Source organism: Nicotiana tomentosiformis, chromosome 1 (assembly GCF_000390325.3).
Source record: "Nicotiana tomentosiformis chromosome 1, ASM39032v3, whole genome shotgun sequence".
Classification (NCBI taxonomy): domain Eukaryota; kingdom Viridiplantae; phylum Streptophyta; class Magnoliopsida; order Solanales; family Solanaceae; genus Nicotiana; species Nicotiana tomentosiformis.
Genome location: NC_090812.1, coordinates 146,233,582 through 146,254,354, shown reverse-complemented (window position 1 = coordinate 146,254,354; position 20,773 = coordinate 146,233,582). Strand labels below are relative to the sequence as shown.

The 20,773-nt window shown below is 35.1% G+C and overlaps 1 protein-coding gene and 1 long non-coding RNA gene across 5 annotated transcripts; one reads left to right on the top strand and one right to left on the bottom strand.

The window, feature by feature from the left end:
* Nucleotides 1–1,882: 1,882 nt before the first annotated feature.
* LOC104118906 (disease resistance protein Roq1-like) lies at nucleotides 1,883–19,267 on the bottom strand. 4 transcript variants are annotated; one of them, XM_033652211.2, is made up of 7 exons: nucleotides 19,127–19,265; nucleotides 17,998–18,735; nucleotides 7,027–7,208; nucleotides 6,128–6,945; nucleotides 4,693–4,989; nucleotides 3,417–4,577; nucleotides 1,883–3,323 (listed from the first exon to the last, which is right to left on the bottom strand). In XM_033652211.2, exons 2-7 carry the CDS (start codon nucleotides 18,483–18,485, stop codon nucleotides 2,256–2,258), a joined length of 4,014 nt encoding a protein of 1,337 aa, XP_033508102.1. In that variant the 5' UTR covers nucleotides 18,486–18,735; nucleotides 19,127–19,265; the 3' UTR covers nucleotides 1,883–2,255. The 4 variants fall into 4 exon arrangements, with proteins under 4 accessions (XP_033508102.1, XP_033508103.1, XP_009628589.1 ...); XM_033652212.2 differs by having other exon boundaries at nucleotides 6,128–7,208; nucleotides 17,998–18,157; nucleotides 19,127–19,267; XM_009630294.4 differs by having other exon boundaries at nucleotides 6,128–7,208.
* LOC104118908 (uncharacterized) lies at nucleotides 18,752–19,581 on the top strand. The gene is made up of 2 exons (XR_691330.4): nucleotides 18,752–19,046; nucleotides 19,183–19,581. It is a non-coding gene; the product is annotated as an uncharacterized lncRNA (long non-coding RNA).
* Nucleotides 19,582–20,773: the final 1,192 nt, after the last annotated feature.

Below are 20,773 nucleotides of genomic sequence, written 5' to 3'. Positions count from 1 at the left end.
AGATTATATTAGCATTTTTGGTAGAACTAGTATCTGCACACTCGTTGCGCGTGTATTACATATGTCAATGGGCATAAATTTTTTATAAATCACATAAAATTATTAAAGAATATTTTGGTTTATAAAATAAAAGTCAAAGGGAAAATCTCAAGTTCCTAACAAATGATGAATTTTAATCTTATTTGGCGAACAAATAAACCATACCCAAAAGAAATCCTCAAAAATAGAAGCAATGAAGTCAATACATCATGTGTTATATCATACTTACCTCACCTTGTGTACGAATTTTTTTCATCTTATCCTCTAAGTGTATGTTGACTCGTATAATGTCGACAAATTAAAATTGAAAGTATTTGTTTTTTGTACATATTTGGCAATACAAAAAGATACCACCCTTCTTGTCTCCCTCAATTTTACAAATACTTTCAATTTTAAAATATTTGTATTGAAAGGAATAAATACGCGAGGAACAAATAAGATATATCATATTAACCAAGTTATGCGTAGCAGTTATCAAGGTCATTGATTTTTTAATACCTTAATAAGATCATGATTATTCGTATCATAGTATATGATATGATATGATACTTTATTTTAATTTGTATTGTAATAGACAAATTTCCAAACAAAATAGAAGATAGGAGACTATTACAAAGTTTTCTGGGACAGTTAAATTAAGCTAATAATTTTACAAAAATGAGCAGAACTTATAGAAATTTTACGGAAGAATTAAGAGGAAAAAGATATTCTTTTCTTGCCTTGATAATCTTTTTGCAAGGTTTACTCAGTTTTGTTTCATAGTATATCATTAGACCCCTTATCTAAATTGCCCATATGTAAAAATAAATGCTATTCAAGGTTTGCAGGAATCATTGTGCCATAATTTTAACTTAACTCTAAGTAGTTTCTGTTATTATCATTTCATGATTTTTTGTGTCGGAAATAAAAAAAATTATCGGAAAAGATGGATCGAGAAGTAGATATATCAGAGTTCCTGTGAGTTATTTTCCTTCTATTTATTTTTGTTTCTTACCAATATGACTGATTCGTTTCAATCTCTTCATTTCAATTTATGTGAATCTGTTTGACTGGACACGTAATTTAAGAAAAAATGAATACTTTTGGAATTTGTAGTCCTAAAAAAATCAAAAAGGGATCTAGAGTATTTGTATGGTTATAAAAGCTTCTCATTAGGGATAGAATTGGAAGTTTAAGTTAAATTGTTTCCAAATTTAGAAAGGAGTCATTCTTTTTAGAACAGACCAAAAAAGAAATAGGTTCACATAAATTGGAACGGAGGGAGTAGTTAAGAAAAAGAGTTAAGTAAATTTCTTTTTTTTTAAAACTATAAACTGCACAAAGGTTGCGCAACCACAAACAGTATCATAGAAAGAGATTATTCTGAGACAGTTTAGGAGCATGATAATAAATTGGAAACAAACAACAGTATCCAAAAGGACCATTGAGATATATCATCTTTTCAGAACTATATCATCTTCTCTTAAAAAAACATCATTCATTTTCAGACCTTGCTCAATGCTCATCATTGCATTCTCTAAATAGCTCCTATGAAGGTGGAGGTGAAGGAGTTACGGCTTTGGTGTTTAACAGAGCTTTTTTTTTTTCCTTTTCCTCTTGAGGAACAAAGCGGAACAACAAAGGGCTGAATCTAAGTGGAACTAACATAGCCTTGTTGGAAAAATGGATTTGGAGGTTTGGTATACAGAAATATATCGTATTTAGAGCCCGTTTGGACATAAGAAATTTTTCATCAGCGTTTGTTCATAAAATTTTCAATTTTCACTTGAATATCCATTTTGGAAATTTTCGAAAATTTGAAAAACTCCAAAAAGCTGTTTCTCAAAATTTTCACTCACAAAACTTCAAAAACAACCCAAAATTATATTCATGTCCAAACACAACTCTATATTTCAAATACCATTTTCACTTTAGAAAATATTTTCTCCCTATTTTGGAATTTTACAATTCTTATGTCCAAACGCCCACTTAATATGTATTGAGAGACAAGTAGCAGAAAGAAAAACCACGCTAATATGCAAGATAAAATAACCGAAACAGAGAGAACTCTCAGCCAGAAGATTTGCATATAACAGCTTCGGAGCAAATAAATGCTCCCTGAATTACAAGAAACATGACTAATTGAAACCAGACAGAAGTACCTAAAGCATAAGATCCAAAAGCTTCACGTCACGCCAGCAAATTAAGAGGCTGCTAGTGATTCTAAATCATGAATGCTAGGGAAAGAGCTGGAGAATTTGAGGTTGTCCAGAAGAGCATGGTGCCTCCAATTCTTGGAATACCTCAGAGCTGCTTGACCCATTTGTCACTGAATTATCTTTGCGCTCATCTGGAGAGACTTCAAAAGATTCAGGCTGCTCCGAAGAGCTTGGCGCTTCCAGTTCAAATACCATGCAGGAGGTAGCCTCATTTATCGCTTCATCAACTTGTCGATCAGCTGGAGGGAGCTGTAAAGTTTGTGGCTGTCCAGAAGAGCATGACTCTTCCCTGTGTCGGAAGCTTTGAGCTGCAGAAGAGCATGGTGTTTCCAATTGTTGATCAGGAATTATTTGGAGAGTCTGAAAGTCACTGGGAGAGCATGAGTCCTTCATCGCTTGAAATTTCATAGAGCAGCCAGCTTCAAATGAAACCATATTATCTCTTTGACAAAAATCAACCCGTCTTCTCTTAACAGAAGCATCCTCCGTTTTCTGGACTTGGTCATCATTAGATTCTCTCAACAGGTCAGAACTTGGAGACTCCACATCACGTTGGACCGAGATGGTTGATTGATCTATCTGTTTAATTTTATTCTCGTACACCAGAAGAAGTCCCCATTTTGTTGCAATGCCTGGGTCTATAGACGCCTCAAAGAAGCAATAATCATTTGGCTTCTTCCCCTTTTCACTATCAGAAGTATGCCATAGTGCTAGAAAAGGTATGTAGCTAAAGCAAATGGCATATTTACTACTATGAGAGCAAATTGCTTGGCGAGCAACAATCAAACATTTTTTCTGGAGTACATCTTGTTCTTGCCTGTCATATCTTTGCACTAACTTAGCTGTAACCTTAGTGCAACCGAACCAGTGACTTCCTCTTCGTGATTTAGAATCCAAAGGTTTCTGGTTCTGAACAGTATCCAATGGTACACGAAAGCATATAACAAATCCTTTGAATTTACTCTCATGCCAACTTGGATCAAGTGGAGTGGAGAATCTTTTCGTATGCTCTTTTCGATAATAATTGAACCCGCTCCATCTTATATCTCCAGGGAAAAAAATGCTAAATGGTAGCCTTTTCTCAGACTGCACGAAAGAAAATTGCATTAGCTCCAATCTCCATTTCCTTAAACTTAATTGGATAAGCAGAAAAATGACGAGCGAGAGAAAGAGCGATACCTGAGATGCCACACTAATTAAGTGGAGGACAAAGTGCAAGATATCAGTCAGTTCACCTCTATTCTCAATATGCTGTGTGAATGACACTGAATACAGCTCTGAATATTTGGTGGGGAAATCAGGGATGCTTTTCAAGACTAAAGGATCATATGCATATAACTCCTTTATGCATGATGGAAGTCTGGGCATTACAAGCTTCTCACAAAATGTTATATCTAGGTAATGAAAGTGCTGATTGTTGCTTTCATTGAAACTAGTAAAATCATTTCTAGTCAAATCCAAGTGAGCCAAAGAAGATAAGCATCCAAGATCCTGATAATGTTCTCCACTACATAGTGTGTGCTTATTAAGCTTTAACACCCTAAATGACGATGAACCTGATGCAGAGGGTAACAGAAAAGTTGCATCTTCTCTGTATCCAAACCAGGGAGAGAATGATAAAAAGCTTAGTTCATGAAGGTCTGCAACTGAAGGAGGTATTTGGGAAATTGCAGTACCAGATAATACTAGCTTTTCTAACAGCTTCAACTCACCCATCTTCTCTGGCAAATCTGCAAGTCTTTTGCAGTTGTAGATCACAAGAACTCTTAGATTCTTCAGACAAGAAAAGCTGTTCGGAATGCTTACTAGATCTTTACAATGACTTAACCGTAGTTGTTTGAGGGAACCAAGATTTCCAATTGACACCGGAAGCTCTACTATTGGAGTATATTCTATAACAAGTTCCAATAAATGGTGCATCTCTTCTGTTGCCGGCAAGGCCATTATTTTTGGAAGACAAGAAAGTTTGAGAGTTGCAAGAGATTCCATCTGATTACAACTTGGAAGCATCTCAAGACTCTGACAATCAGTTATCTCCAATGTCAATAAACGGTGCAACCCCTTGGTTTCTGGTAATTCCCTCAACTTTGGAAGACAAGAAAGTTTGAGACTCTTAAGGGATTCCATCTGAATATAACTTGGAAGCTTCTCAAGGCTCTGACAATCAATTAGCTCCAGTGAAATGAGCTTCATGAGAACTCCAAAGGATGGGCTCACTTCTCTCAAACTCTTACATCCCTCTAGCTTTACTCTCTCTAAATTTGGCATCATCTCAAAGCTTGGAACTTCTTCCAAGTGTTCGCAATAGCTGAGGTACAAAGTTTTTAGTTTGTCCAAACCCTGTTTAGAATGGAAGGAAATTATAATTATGTGATAACATTCAGCAAGTAGATTGATTTAACTTTAAAAAATATGGAATAAGAATGCCAAAGGAAAGGAATGGTAACAATCCTACCTTCGGAATTAACCAGAGTTTATGAAGTGTAGTACATTCGAGTATATCAAGGCGAAGAAGCTTTGATGGTTCAAAACTCTGTGGCAATGAATTTAAAGGGCAACCTTCCCAATCAAGCCACCTTAGGCTGCTAGGAAGATGAGTAATCGGGTCAATAGAGCAGAAATCTGTTGCTCTAACTACAAGTACCCTTAATCTTTTCATTCTCCTAAATGCTTCACTGATGTTGTAATATGATATATCCTGTTTTGTAATGTAATTCCTTGGTATCCATAGTCCCTCCACAGATTCTGCTTCCTAAAAGGAAACAAAAGAAAACCTTTAAAAAACACTATTGTGTGAAAATCATTTCCATAGCTGAAAGTTCGATTAATACTTGAAGTAGATATTGGCATGAACTTGCAAGGGGATGTCTCCTAATCTTACATATACTCATTGGTAGTTCAATTCAAGAAAAAGATATCAAAAGACGAGACCACACAAATACAATAATATGGAAAAAGAAACAACTGATAACAAAAGAATGTGATTCCTAGTAGAATGAATACTCTCTCTGTGTGTGTCAATGTATCAAAATGATTTAGTTAAAAATCATGAGGAAACAACATTTTAAACACAAGACACTCTCTCTCTCTCTCTCTCTCTCTCTCTCTCTCTCTCTCTGTGTCACTGTATCAAAATGATTTAGTTAAAAATCATGAGGAAACAACATTTTAAACACAAGACAATTGTACCCATTATACATTTGTTGAATAACAAAATTGATCTCTCTCTCTCTCTCTCTCTCTCTCTCTCTCTCTCTCAATTGTACCCATTATACATTTGTTGAATAACAAAATTGATCTCTCTCTCTCTCTCTCTCTCAATGTATCAAAATGATTTAGTTAAAAATCATGAGGAAACAACATTTTAAACACAAGACAATTGTACCCATTATACATTTGTTGAATAACAAAATTGATCTCTCTCTCTCTCTCTCTCTCAATGTATCAAAATGATTTAGTTAAAAATCATGAGGAAACAACATTTTAAACACAAGACAATTGTACCCATTATACATTTGTTGAATAACAAAATCTCTCTCTCTCTCTCTCTCTCTCTCTCTCTCTCTCTCTCTCTCTCTCTCTCTCTCTGTGTGTCAATGTATCAAAATGATTTAGTTAAAAATCATGAGGAAACAACATTTTAAACACAAGACAATTGTACCCATTATACATTTGTTGAATAACAAAATTGATCTCATTCATTTAACTAACCAAAAAATGATATAAAATATTAAAAAGTGATGTGATCAACACAAATGAGAAAACAAAATACAATTCTATGTTGCAAAATAATTGAAAAAAGAAAAGAAAAAGAACAAGAAATCCGTACAGAACCTAAAAGTGGATGATGGCAATACAGTTCTTATGAATGAGATAATGACATATCTTACCAAATTTCCAGTAAACAAATCCTCAATGTCCTCAGGAAGCCATATTCTACTCCTTCGTGAGTCATCTTGACTCACGATGTGCCAGGCCATTTCTTGTATCAAATCATGCATTTCAATTGTGTCATATGGTGAGATAAATAAAAGAGACTTTTCAATTAAGACTTTTATTCTTATTGTAGATCCGATATCACAGCTCTCAAGTATTTCCTCTACATAACTCCTCAATTTTCCTCTATAAAAGCATGCAATATCTAGAAAGAGTCTCTGATCAACATGCCCCAGTCCTTCAAAGCTTATCTTAAGCTTAGCAAGAATTTCATCATTTGGCAGATCCTTCAGCCTTTTCCAAGTTGATCTCCAATGCCTCCTGTCTAATCCATAGAGAAACGAACCTAAAACTTTCAGAGCTAAAGGGAGCAAACCGGCACAATGTACAACTTGATTTGAAAGCTCCTCAAAGTCTTTCTTAGGAATTCTTTGCTTAAAGGCATGTAGGTTAAATAGCTCAATAGCTTCATTAAGAGTCATCAAGTTCACAGAATACACTTCATCCACCATATGATTATCTAACAAATTTTTATCTCTTGTTGTAATCAAAATTCTACTACCACTACCAAACCAATCATGCCGTCCAACTAACATTTCTAATTGGTCTTTTTGATTTACATCATCAAGAATGATAAAAACCTTCATTGAGCGCAACCTCTTCTTTATGATTTCCATGCCTTCATATACACTTGTAATAGTTAAGCTTAACTTTAGGATTTTTGAGAGGAGAACACCTTGCAAATATTGCAGTCCATATGTCCTTTGCATTTCTGCAACATTATCAAGAAAACAAACACCTTCAAATAGGCCAGAATATTTGCCAAACACAGCGCTTGCAATTGTTGTCTTACCAATGCCGCCCATCCCCCAAATTCCAATAAAACGAACATCAGGTGTTTCCATCCTTAGTAATGAACTTACTTCACGCACTCGAGACTCCATCCCCACTAAATCATTATCAATGGTTGAAGTAACTTGACACAATTTACCCAGTATGTCTTCAACAACATGCTGGATGCAATTCGATTCATACCTGTACAAGCAATTGCAAAAACAACTTGAAACGAGGCTTCACAAACAGAGTGCATGATTGATACGTCTAAGTATTCCTAGTCCATTCAAAACCATGAAAAACAATTAGTGTGGAAATCTATATAAATATATAAAGCTGGGCATAGTTGAGGTGATGTGGCACCTCTCTAACCAGCATTCCTATTTTTCTTTCACTCCCTCCGTTCCAATTTATGTGAACCTGTTTGACTAGGCACGGAGTTTAAGAAAAAATGAAGACTTTTGAAATTTGTGGTCCTAAACAATTCAAAAAGGGGCCCAGAGTATTTGTGTGGTTATAAAAGCTTCTCATTAAGGGTAAAATTGTAAGTTTAAGCAAAATTGTTTCCAAATTTAGAAAGTGATCATTCTTTTTGGAACGGACCAAAAAGGAAATAGGTTCACATAAACTGGAACGGAGATAGTATCTCCTTTTTTGACATTTTTCCTCTCATCTGGTCCAAAATTCTCTTTTTGCTGTCGACAGACTTTACATATTCCCACTACTTTCAGCAATTGATGTGGTCTTTATTTGTCTTAATAATCAGTTGAAGCCTCTATTAATTAGAATGTCATTCCCACTACGTTTCAGCAATTGAGAGGCATTTATTTGCCTTAAAGTTTAATAACAGTGCTGGATTTATAAGTTATATATATCGGAACTCTATTTAGAATGTCAAAAGCATAAAGTGCTAATCTCATTATAATTTCAAAGACTGTCAATCTGCTTTTGTTCAATATTCTTTGTTTTCATTCCTTTTGGTTTTTAATCTGTTTTTTATTTATTCCTCCTTTGCACTCCCTTTTGGATTTCACACACCGTTAAACATGACAAGAGCAAGTTCTCCACTTATCCCCCTTCTCTCTCTTTTAATATAATATATTCTATCTTTAATTTAATGTTTTTCCTTGGCAAAATAGCCTCCGGGCAACTTAAAACTTGTACCCGTTTGTCAACCCGGTAAATGAACTTACAAGTTTTCCATTTAAACACTTGTACTTGACGGAATGAGTACCAATAAACACCTCTGACCATTGACCAAACCTATGTGGCAACAATATGTGTGACGTGGCAATAGTGTGTGCATATCACGCAAATCAAACGCGTGAAAGCAATTTGCTTGAGTAATTAAAAATGAAAAGAAAAGATAAAAAGTAAAAAAGAATAAAAAATTACAAAAACCCACCCGACACCCCATCTCCCCATCCCCTTTCCCTTTCTTTTCTTTTCTTTCCCCTGAAATCACAAGTCCTTCTGTTTCTCTTTTTTTTTCATCTCTATTAGAGGCTTTGAAGCTCTTCACTGTACAACAATGGTGGATCTATGCTCCATAAAAATACCTCAAATAAACCAATGGTCTGGCTTTCAGATTTAGGTGGGATGGTTTTAGGTGGCCTTAAAGATATAATCAAACACTCAGAGTTCGAGAATTAACTAACAAATTAAGCTGCAAGATATGTCGGTAAGTATATAACCTAGAAATGCCCTAGCTAAGAGAAAACGAAATACATTAAATTTGTGCCATGGAATTGATACAGGTTCGCAAACATGCATTCAATAATTTGGTTTTATTAAAGTCCGATTATTGAAAGAATGTAACTCAAACTTTCCAAGAGCTTGACAACGCAGAGAGAAAAAAGAGCACCTGAATAGAGCGGAGAGACTGCTAGTGGTGGCCTGAGACTAGAAAGTGGGAGGGTTTTAGGTGGCCGAGTATTGAATATGGTGAAATGGTGGTGGATCGGCGGGAGCTTTGACTATGAAGGAGAAGACAAAAATTAATTTTTTAAAGAGGAGAATAAAAATCTGGTAAAATGATTTTTCTTTGAAAGTAGGACCCACAGATTACACATGTCAAAGAATAAAAGGCTTAGTATATGACGTGTCAGTCATGTCACGGCGAGTGAAGAACACGTTCAGTCGGATGTGTTTATTAGTATTCAGTTCATCAAGTAGAGGTGTCCAAATGGAAAAAATAAAAGTTTATATACCGGGTTGACAAACGGGTACAAGTTTAAGTGGCCCGGAGGCCATTTTGCCTTTTTCCTTTGAATTCTATATCGAATCATGATTCATGTTGGCGATATTTAGTTAGTTAGAATGTCTATTATCATTACTATGGATGTCTTTTATTTTTGATGATTTCCTTGAGCTTTTAATGATAGCCGTACCGTATAGAATCATAAGAATCATTTTTCTTTCATGTGATGTATAATTAGGGGTAGGAGTATCTCGAGTTGAGAATTTCAGTATATTGATGTGCAATGAGTTAATGTTAAGCTTGAGTAAAATATTCAATGTGTTTGTAGGAATATCATTTGGGTTGCATACAAATGGATTGTATTTGCAAGAATGAGAGGGGAGTGTCACGTGAAGAGAGATTCTTCGGAATCAAAATATGATGTTTTATGATAAAGAATAAAAATATAACAAAAGCTAAAAAACTACTTACATATAAATATTCATAATAACTCTAGAACTTCATTGATAATAGTCAGAAACAAGTACATATAGATTTTGTGTCTATTCTAGAATCGCAAGCTCTTTAATTTGATCGAGGGAGAGATACGGGCTTTTTTTGTTGTGCATTTGAAGTATTCTTTTCTAAGGTTTCCAATTTTTATTATTAGGAATTTGCATGTTCCTTTTGTAGATTATCTTTTTGAAGAAAAAATACCAAAAACTATTCTTCCCTTTATTTTACTGATGGTATTAGTTTATTTGGTTTACTTTACTGAAAAAATATTTATTTTATTATAATTTACTATAATGTTAGAAGTTTTTCTTTTCAATTGAGCATTATTGTTTGATAATACTTTCAAAATTATATTATGTTGCTTCTGCGTCATACATAGAAACTTGTATTTGTTAATTATGGTTAGGATTATTGTGTTTATTGTCTTTTAAATTTACTTTAAAGGTGTTTCAGATATTTTTCTTAATTCCGTATTATAAATAGAAACTTATATAGTTTTACTCCTATTTATTCATCATGCTTGGGATTATTCTTTCCATAATCTACAATGAAGAATGTTATACTTGGGAGTTGGGATATTGACTGCGTTTAATTTTTTTTGTGAGTTCTTTAGCTTTTTGTGAGCTTTTCAAAGTTGTTTTGTTTATGGGTCAAAATCATGAGAAATTTTTAAAGTGATTGTCTATGTGTAATTACCAGAGGTATTTACTTTGGAATTCTTTGTAAAACCTCCTAATCACTATAACCATATGTAATTTCTACAATTTCTTATGCATCTAGTGGTTTGTTTTGCTTTTTTGGTCCCCAATATGAGCTAAATAATGTTGATATGCTTTAGGTATTAAATTTGCGAAAAATAGAATATGATTTTAATTTTGAGTTAGCATATCATTACAGATGAGTGATTGTGATAATTAAATTTTACAAGATATAGAATTCTATCATTGTAGGAAAAAAAGGATAGGATGGTTAGGTTACACATGATTTTTATAGATAAGAAGGAAACACAAGTATTTTCATGTTTCTTTTTCTTTACATCTATAAATTTATAATACCATTTAACAAATTTATAGATATTTTTTAATCCCGCGCGAAGCGCGGACAAATTTACTAGTTATGTAATAGATTTAGTATTTCTAATCCTTTTGGGACCATGAAAATCAGAAAATAATGAGCTCAATCATATGTCATTTCTCCTTGTTCACATACCCCCTTTGATTCCTGTTAGATAGTTAGTAATGTATAATGTCCTACATCGGAAAATAGATATCTATTATTATTTAATCATTGTATATAAATAGGGTATTGTAAAATACTTTAGACATAATTAATGAAACTTTTCCGTGCCATACTTCTCACATGGTATCAGAGCGTTGGTGAGAAACATCCGGGAAAGAAAACTCTGCCACACAGACGCCATGTGTTAGTTTTCGGTGACTTCTAGGGCTGTTATTGTGTCACCTACGTTTCCCTCAATGTTGTGTTAAAACCAACATCACAACAGGGTCCTCCACCTTGCGGCAACCAAACCCCAGCAAACCCCGCCGAAAAATACCCCCCCCCCCCCCCGCGCGCCGACCAGAAGGGGAAAATTTTTGGCAAGATCTCCTCACTCTCTGGCGCATGAGCTGCCTTCTGGCCAGTTTATGACAAAACTCCTTTTGGACAGCTTGCTCGCGAGACTATTCCGAGTCTATCCATCTAAGTTACATCAAATTCCGAACCTTTTTATTTTCCGGCGACTATTCAGTCTCCGGCAAGATACATTGTTTTTTCTTCACTGTTCCTGTGAGTTTTTTTATTGTTCTTGATTGTCTGTGCTATTTGGTCCAACAATGTCTTTGGGACTTGATATTTTTGATTCAGCACGGGTTCTGGAAATTCAAGTTTGATGATTACTTTGGAACCCTTGATGGAAAGTTCAAACTACTTAGCTTGGGCTTCTTTTGTTGAGTTGTGGTGCAAGGGTCAAGGTATTCAAGATCACCTAACCAAGAAGAGTAGTGATGGAGACGAAAAAGCCAAAGCACTCTGGGAGAAAAGTAATGCTCAATTATGTAGTTTGTTATGGCGATCGACTAATTCCAAGATAATGCATTTGTTTCGTCCATTTCATACATATTTTTCAGTTTGGTAGAAGGCTCGTACTTTATACACTAATAACATATCTCGTTTTTATGATGTGATATCTCGGATGACAAACTTAAAGAAACAGAAATTGGATGTTTACCTACTTAGGACAGGTGCAGGCAGTAATGGAAGAATTTGAGAAATTCATGCCCAGACCCCACCTGTTGGGATCAAACTGGGTTTGTTGTTGTTGTTGTTGCTGCATGCCAATCACTGCTAGTGTTGAAAAACAGCAAGAGCAACGACAGAAGATGTTTCTAGTTCTTACACTTGTTAGACTGTCTTATGACCTTGACTCGGTGCTTGACCAAATTTTGGCTAATTCTTCGGTTCCTACGGTTGATGAACTATTCTCTCGATTTCTTCGTCTTGCTACGCCACCCCGTCACACAGTGGTGTCACCACCAACTATTGACTCATCTATTCTCGCATCTCAGACAATGGAAAAGCAGATATCTCAGACTATGGAGAATAAACGAGGATGAGGTCATTTTGGAAGATCTCGACCCAAGTGTTCTTATTGTAATAAGATTGGACACACTCGTGAGGTGTGTTACTCTTTGCACGGTCGACCGCCTAAAAATGCCCATGTTGCTCAAACCGAGACTACAGGTAACCAGGGATTTTCTTTAACTGAAGAAGAATATAATGAGTTACTTCAGTATCGAGCAAGTAAACAGACACCTCCACAAGTAGCCTCTATTGCTCAGACTGATACCTCTATTGCTGGTAATTCCTTTGCTTGTGTTTCCCAGCTTATTACTCTTGGACCGTGGGTCATGGATTCAGGCGCCTCTGATCATATTTTTGGTAATAGGTTAGTTTTGTCAAATAGTGTTTATACTCAGTCTCTTTCCAATGTTACTTTAGCCAATGGAGTCCAAACAAAAGCAAAAGGAATTGGACAAGCTAATCCCTTATCCTCCATCACTTTGGATTTTGTTCATTATGTCCCTGTTTATCCTTTTAATCTCGCATCTGTTAGTCTTTGACTCATGCCCTCCATTATGGTATATATTTTATTGATGATTCCTTTATTATACAGGACTGCAATACAGGACAGATGATTGGTACAGGGCGTGAATCACAAGGCCTTTACTATCTTAACTCACCAAATCCCTCCACAGCATGTCCAGGTACAGATCCTCCAGATCTAATTCAAAGACGTTTAGGACATCCGAATTTATCCAAGCTACTGAAGATGGTGCCTAGTTTGTCTATATTAGATTGTGAGTCGTGTTAACTTGGGAAACATACCCCAGCCACCTTTCTGCGTAGTGCTGAGTGTCGTTCGGAGTCTATTTTTTCTTTAGTTCATTCTGATATATGGGATCCTAGTAGAGTCCGTTCAACCCTAGGATTACATTATTTTGTTACATTCATTGATGATTACTCAAGATGTACTTGGATTTTTCTAATGAAAGATCGTTCTGAGTTGTTTTCTATCTTCCAGAATTTTGTGCTGAAATTAGAAATCAATTTTGGTGTTTCTATTCGCACTTTTCGTAGTGATAATGCTTTAGAATACTTATCCTCTCAGTTTCAGCAGTTTATGACTTCTCAAGGAATTATCCATCAAATATCTAATCTGTATGCCCCTCAGCAAAATGCTACCGCAAAATGAGGTAGCAAAGAGAAAGAATAGGCATCTCATTGAAACTGCTTGCACACTTCTCATTTAGTCCCATGTTCCACTGCATTTTTGGGGCGATGCAATTCTTATAGCTTGTTACTTGATTAGTCAGATGCCTTCATCTACTATCCAGAATCAGATTCCACATTCAGTATTGTTCCCTAAGTCACCGTTATACTCTCTTTCTCCTTGTGTTTTTGGGAGTACATGTGTTGTTCACAACTTAGCTCCTTCAAAAGATAAGTTAGCTCCTAAGTGTGTCTTCCTTGGTTATTCTCGGGTTCAAAAGAAGTATCGTTGCTACTCACTTGATCTTCTTAGGTATCTTATGTTAGCCGATGTCACATTTTTTGAGTCTCGACCTTACTTTACTTCTTCTGATCATCTTAATAAATCTGAGGTCTTGCATGTACCTACTTGTGAGGAATCTACATACACGGCACCACCACAACCACTACTACCTATACAGACTTTTGAGGAATCTATAGTTGCTCCTCCTACATCCCCAGTCACAAGGCCACCACTCTTGACTTATCATCGTCGTCCACGTCCAGCATCAGGCCAAGATAATTCACGTCTTGCATCAATTTCTGCAGCTAATGCGTACTTGTCTCTTCCTAGTCCACCAATTGCACTCCGAAAAAGTGTATGATCCATACTTAGGGGTCGTTTGGTAGGAGGTATAAGAATAACGTTGAATAGGGTGTATTAGTAATGCTGAGATTAATTATGCTGAGATTATTTCTTATTCACTGTTTTTGGTGTATTAAGGCATTGCAAAAAATTGATTGTTTACAAAAATACCCTCCACATTCTTTAACTTTGTACACTATGTTTGCAACAGTTTTATTACCCTCCACATTTTTTACTCTCTAAAGCCAATTGTTTTCTACACGGGAGCAAATAGTGGATTCTTTTACACTATTCCATTTGCTAATATTATTATTAATCTTTAGTATATAATTTTTTCAGAAAATATTTTTCATTTACTAAACAAACACAAGATATTTTTAAATACTTTTCGTCGGTATTAAAATAGTAAATTGAAATAACGATCATGTGTAGTCAACATGTCAATTACAAAATATGGTAGAAAGTATTTGGAATAGGTTTTAAGGGATTTGAGGGGCAATTATGTCTTTAACCTGCCCCACACCGCCCCGCATAGCATTTCCACCCGCGTTCACCCGCCCCACACCGACACCCGCGTCCACCCGCCCCGCATAAGTTTTTTTCTTCATTTTGTTATTTTTTTTTCTTTTGAGATTTTGGATGGAATTTTCAGTTTAATAAAAATAAATGCATGATCTTTTGTTGATTGTGTAATGAATTCGGCAATTAGAAAAAAAAAGTTTTTGTTGCTCATTGTAAAAACCGCAAATCACCCCTTTAATATATTATTATTCATTGTAAAGTAGTATTTTACATTATTACTGTTTCGATTGATATTAACTCTCTCTATATTATTATCTGCTTTTCTCCACCTTTTTATCTTATCATTCACGATATATTAATTTTTGCTCTAATCTGATCACGAAATTGCAAGCATTATTCTACTCTTTGTCTATACACATTGAATAATTAAAAAAGAAAGTCGTATAGAAAATATAAAACCAAAGTAGGCATATATATATATATATATATATATATATATATATATATATATATATGCTGGGAAGCATACACTTGAAGAAACTAATAAAGAATTCTCTAATGACTCTAATGATGTCATTAGAATTAATAAGGAGAAGATAACTTGACGATTCTTTAAGTTAACCAACCAAAAATAATTAACCTCACCTTAAGCAATATGTCTAATTTGTCCAGAAGTCTAATCATCATTTTCATATCTTCTGTACCATCAAGTGCAGGATTTGACTCCACAGAAAGTGAGAACCCCATAAGCGCTCTGTCGTAATTCTCCAACTTTGGTTAAAAATTTTAAATAGCTTTTACTATTTTGATTAGAAAGTTTACCGCATTTTTAAACTTGTATCTAGGTTTGTGTTGCTGATAATTTGCAGAATAGGCCAACCAAAAAAGTTGCTTAAACCCGCGTAAACCCGCATAGACCTGCAACCCGCCCCGCATCAGTTTTTTTAAAAATTATTTCAACCCGCACCCGCACCGCCCCGCATAACCTAAAACCCGCCTCGCCCAGCCCTGCATAGCTTTAAACCCGCACCGCCCCACACCCGCACCGCCCCGTTTGCCATCCCTACTTGTTGCTCTTCTTTCAGGTAAGTCTATTGTTGGTTGTCATTGGGTTTATGCAGTCAAAGTCGGCCCGGGTGGCCAAGTTGACCGGCTGAAGGCTCGTGTTGTTGCAGAAGGATACACTCAAATATTTGGGCTTGATTATAGTAATACTTTCTCTCTCGTGGCTAAAGTAGCATCTGTTCACCTCTTTTTGTCCATGGTCGATGTTCGTCATTGGCCTCTTTATCAGTTAGACATTAAGAATGTTTTTCTCCACGGTGATCTTGAGGAAAAGGTTTATATGGAGCAACCACCTGGTATCATTGCTCAGGGGGAGTCTAATGGTCTTGTATACCGATTGCGCAGGTCACTCCATGGTTTGAAACAGTCTCCTCGAGCTTAGTTTGGTAAGTTGAGCCCAGTTATTCAGGAGTTTGGCATGACTCGTAGTGAAGCTGATCACTCTGTGTTTTATCGGCATTCTGCTCATAATCTGTGTATTTATCTAGTGGTTTATGTTGATGATATTGTTATTATTGGCAACGATCAGGATGGTATTACTAATCTGAAGCAGCGTCTCTTTCAACACTTCCAGATTAAGGATCTGGGTAGATTAAAGTATTTTTTAAGTATTGAGGTTGCTTAGTCTAGCTCAGGTATTGCTATTTCACAGCGGAAATATGCCTTAGACATTATTGAGGAGACAGGAATGATAGGTTGCACAATTGTTGACACTCCTATGGATCTAAATGCTAAGCTTCTGCTAGGACAGGGGGAGCCTCTTAGCGATCTTGGAGATATAGGCGGTAGCTTGGAAAACTGAATTACCTCATAATGACTAGACCTGACATTTCTTTTCCTGTGAGTATTGCAAGTCAGTTTATGGATTCTCCCTATAATAGTTACTATGGTGCAATTGTTCGCATTCTTTGGTATATAAAGTCAGCTACAGGCAAAGGATTACTATTCGAGGATCGAGGCGACGTTCTAGTCTGGATATTATGTTCTAGTAAGAGATAATTTTGTCTCTTGAAAAAATAAGAAACAGAATGTAGTTGCTCGATCTAGCGCAAAAGTAGAATATCGAGTCATGGCAAAATGTGAGCTAGTTTGGATCAAGCAGTTGCTTAAGGAATTGAAGTTCGGAGAAATCAGCCAGATAGAACTGGTGTGTGATAATCAAGTTGCTCTTCATATTGCGTCAAATCCGGTATTCCATGAGAGGATTGAGAAAAGATACTCCCAGTAGATATTGTACAAAGTTTGTGAAGTCGAATGATCATCTTGCAGATATTTTCACCAAGTCCCTTACTGGTTCTCGTATTAGTTACATCTGTAGCAAGCTCGGTACATATGATTTATATGACCGACTTGAGTGGGAGTGCTAGATAGTTAATAATGTATAATGTCCCACATTGGGAAATAAATATCTATTATTATGTAATCTATATAAAAAGGATATTGTAAAACACTTTAGACATAATTAATGAAACTTTTATGCGCTATACTTCTCACAATTCCTCTCCCAGTTAATGTTTGGTTCCTTATTTTTCTCATTTACCTTTTTCTCTTCTTCATTTAGAGATATATCTTTTGGGAAACGACCATTATTAAAAAATGGACATTATGTCTAATTTAACCCCAAAAGTTAGCTCATTGGATGAAGATTGTCCAACACCATATGAGGCGACAACAACTCATATCCAAAAATAATGTGGGATTCTAACTCCCTTCACACGTCCAAAACTAAACATTTGGAGGATGGACAACATAACATGAGGGCCATAAAATTGGGTAAACCAAGAATAGAGATGGGTTTGGCTCTAAAAAAACATGTTAAGAAATGGATCTTAGGCCTAACTTAACCACAAAACTAGCTCATGAAGTAAGGATTGTCAAATCCATATAAGGAGACAATAATCCATATCCTCAACCATTGTGGTACTCGAACACACAAAGCAGCATATTTTTATTTTTTCAGCCCTACCTTTTTTTTTTCTCTCTTTTAAATTGCATAAGGGTAGTATAACTACTTTTAGCTTCTCTAAGTTGTTCAAACATATCTTTGAGGCTATTGTTTAGTCAATGATGAACTAAGCTCTTACCTTGATTTCCCAAGAACTTATTAATATTCCTGACTGAGAACATATCTTCGGTATACTGGATAAACTACAGAAATATTTTCTTGAGTGTGAATTTTCTATGAATACCCTGAATAGTGAAGAGTATAGACAACCCCAACTACTGGGATTAAAGTATAGTTGACTGACATGAATTTTGTTATGCTAAAAGGATACAGAGAATAAGAAGGAAAATGAAAGAGAGCCTTGTACCCGTCGTAGCCATTTGGTAAATCATATCCTGCTGTTTTGCCTGCCTCACCAAATGCATCCCTCCAAGATTGCACCTTCTCCAAATCATCTCTAAAATTTTCCTCATGTCTAGCAAATGATTCAGCAAAAGTTCCACTTTGCTTACTCACATCCGATGGATCTACGTCATAGAATATGGGTATCACAGTTTGTCCTAATTCTTTCTTGCATTTCATGATCTTTACAAGTTCATCCAAGCACCAAGTGGAGGATGCATAGTTCTTAGAAAATACAACAATAGCAAATCTTGATTGTTCAATAGCTTTCACAAGTTCAGGTGAAATGGACTTTCCTCTCTCTAACCTTACATCATCTTTGAAAGTGTGAACCCCTTTGTGTTTTAGAGCATAGTAGAGATGACCCACAAAAGTTTTACGAGTATCTTTACCTCTAAAACTCAAGAAAACATCATTCTTCCAATTTTGAGTGGGTGAAGAAGTAGAAGCCATTGTAGATGAATGTGAAAGAAGTTTGCAGATGTAGGAAAGTTGTGTTCAGTTGCAATTTAAGGCACTATCTTCTTTATTACTGTCATAAGTCTTTGGTTGACTTATCACACGGTTTAACAAAGACTTGCTCACCATTCCAGTAATTCTTTAATTGACGAAAATGTATCTGCTCCTTCCTTTATGTATACTTTATTCGTTGTCAGTTCTTGGTAAATTCTACCAAAGTAACTTGAAACCACATTGTTCACATCTGTCAATGACAATATTCAATTCAATCCATCACACAAATTTTTCCTCCCGTACAAATTTGATTGGACACAAAATTTTAAAAAGAATTAAACACTTTTAAAACTGATGGTCTAAAATAATTCATACGCATTTGTGTGGCCCTGTATATCTCGTAAAATAAGAACTTCAAAATAAAATTATCTTTAAATATAGAAAGTGTGCATTGAAACAAAATGAGAAATATAAAACAAGGGGAAAGTACAGAGTTTGCGTCTAATTTTGTTCTGAAACTGACTTTAAGAGCGTGGTCTCGCAATTTAAGTTATATACACGGTAATGATTTCAATTACGTTATAGCAAATTACTTATCATTTATTCTAATTACTGCTATTAAATAGACTATCTTCAATTACCTGATTGTGTAAATACTCGGTGCATAGAACCTAATTTCTTTTTTCACTTCTTGTAGACCATTCAAGCTGAAGATAGTGAAGTTGGTGAAGCCCACCGGAGACTCGACGGAATTTCGCCGGAGAAGTGATTGTAAGAGAGATTGAGCTCAAACAGGTTCGAGATGTTTCTCTGTACGCCGCCGGAGAACAAATTTGCCGGTGATTTGTCCATATAGCTGGATGCCGGAACCATAAAAGATTTGTCAAGTTCGAGATTTCCGGCTGAATTTAGCCGGAAAATCCACCTTTCTTTCAATCTCATTTCTTTCTTAAGGTTTCACTCTGTCAATTATCAAATTCCAACCAAATAAACTCTGAATCGATAATTTAGGATTTGAAATTTGGAACATTTGTTCCATTATATTAGTGAAATTATTTACCGGTAGGTAATTTTGATCCCTGAATTATATGCGTTATTTTTGTTCCATTATATTAGTGAAATTATTTACCAGTAGGTAATTTTGATTCCTGAATTATATGCGTTATTTTATTTTTTGTGCTTCTGTTATTTATCGTATGACACTTAACCTTAAATTAAATTAAATTAAATTTTTTAACCCGGATAATAGATACTATTATGTCACAGTTATAACAATTAACAAGTAACAATACTTCTTTTGTGAGGTTTGAAAGAGAGATTAAGCATAATATTTGGCATGTAAGTCTTCTTTGTCTCTTTTTTATAGAGTTAGAGACGATAAAAGAGATATTAAAAAAAAAATCTTTATAAACATAAAACCAGTGAGACGTTTAAATATATCTTATGATGTTTGAAAGAACACATAACCTTTACTCTTTAGAGATGAAAAAGGAGTCTTTTAAATAATTTTCTCCACTTACCACAGATGACGAAAGGACCGAATATTCCCTATCGAATTTCTTTATTGCCCTGCAAATGGTGTTCTTTTTAATGGTTAGCAAAATAGTAAGATCGACTCTTATTGCCCATTTGGTCAAACTTTTGAAATCGTTTTATTTTAAGAAAACTTTTTTGTAAAAAGACATTTTTAGAGAAGTGTTTTAGATAGGTACGTAATAATTAGTGTTTGACTGAATCATTTGAGATGTGTTTCTTTATCAGTTTTAGAAACAGTTCTAGTTGACCAATTATCCAAAAAAGTACATTTTAGAGTCAATTACAGAAACATGATACGTAAACTCAGTTTCATATAAGCATTATTTAAATAAATAAATGCTTTTAAATACCTATTATGAAAGACTTTTATTATGTTTTCCAATTTTCTTTCAATAAAGAGTACTATTAAAAGTAAGAGTGCACCATTAGCCACTTTTAAGCATGTGTAAAATATATTTACAATTTTCAATGTATTCACAGATGAAGCAAGTCACCCAAACTTCAAGATTAAATATCTTGAATTTTTGAATTGCTAGTTTGGAATTCACAACTTAGTATCTAAAATATCTGAGCTCTAATTAGAAATTCAAGATCAAGTCTCCTGAATTTCTGAACTGTTAATTTAAACACAAAACTTATACTCAACTCCCTTTCTCATCTCTTAAGATCCATGCTTTTCCCTCTTTATCACATACCTCGATCGCAGAATTAAATCAGCAGACACTAGAAAAGTCATCCCGGATCCCTAATGA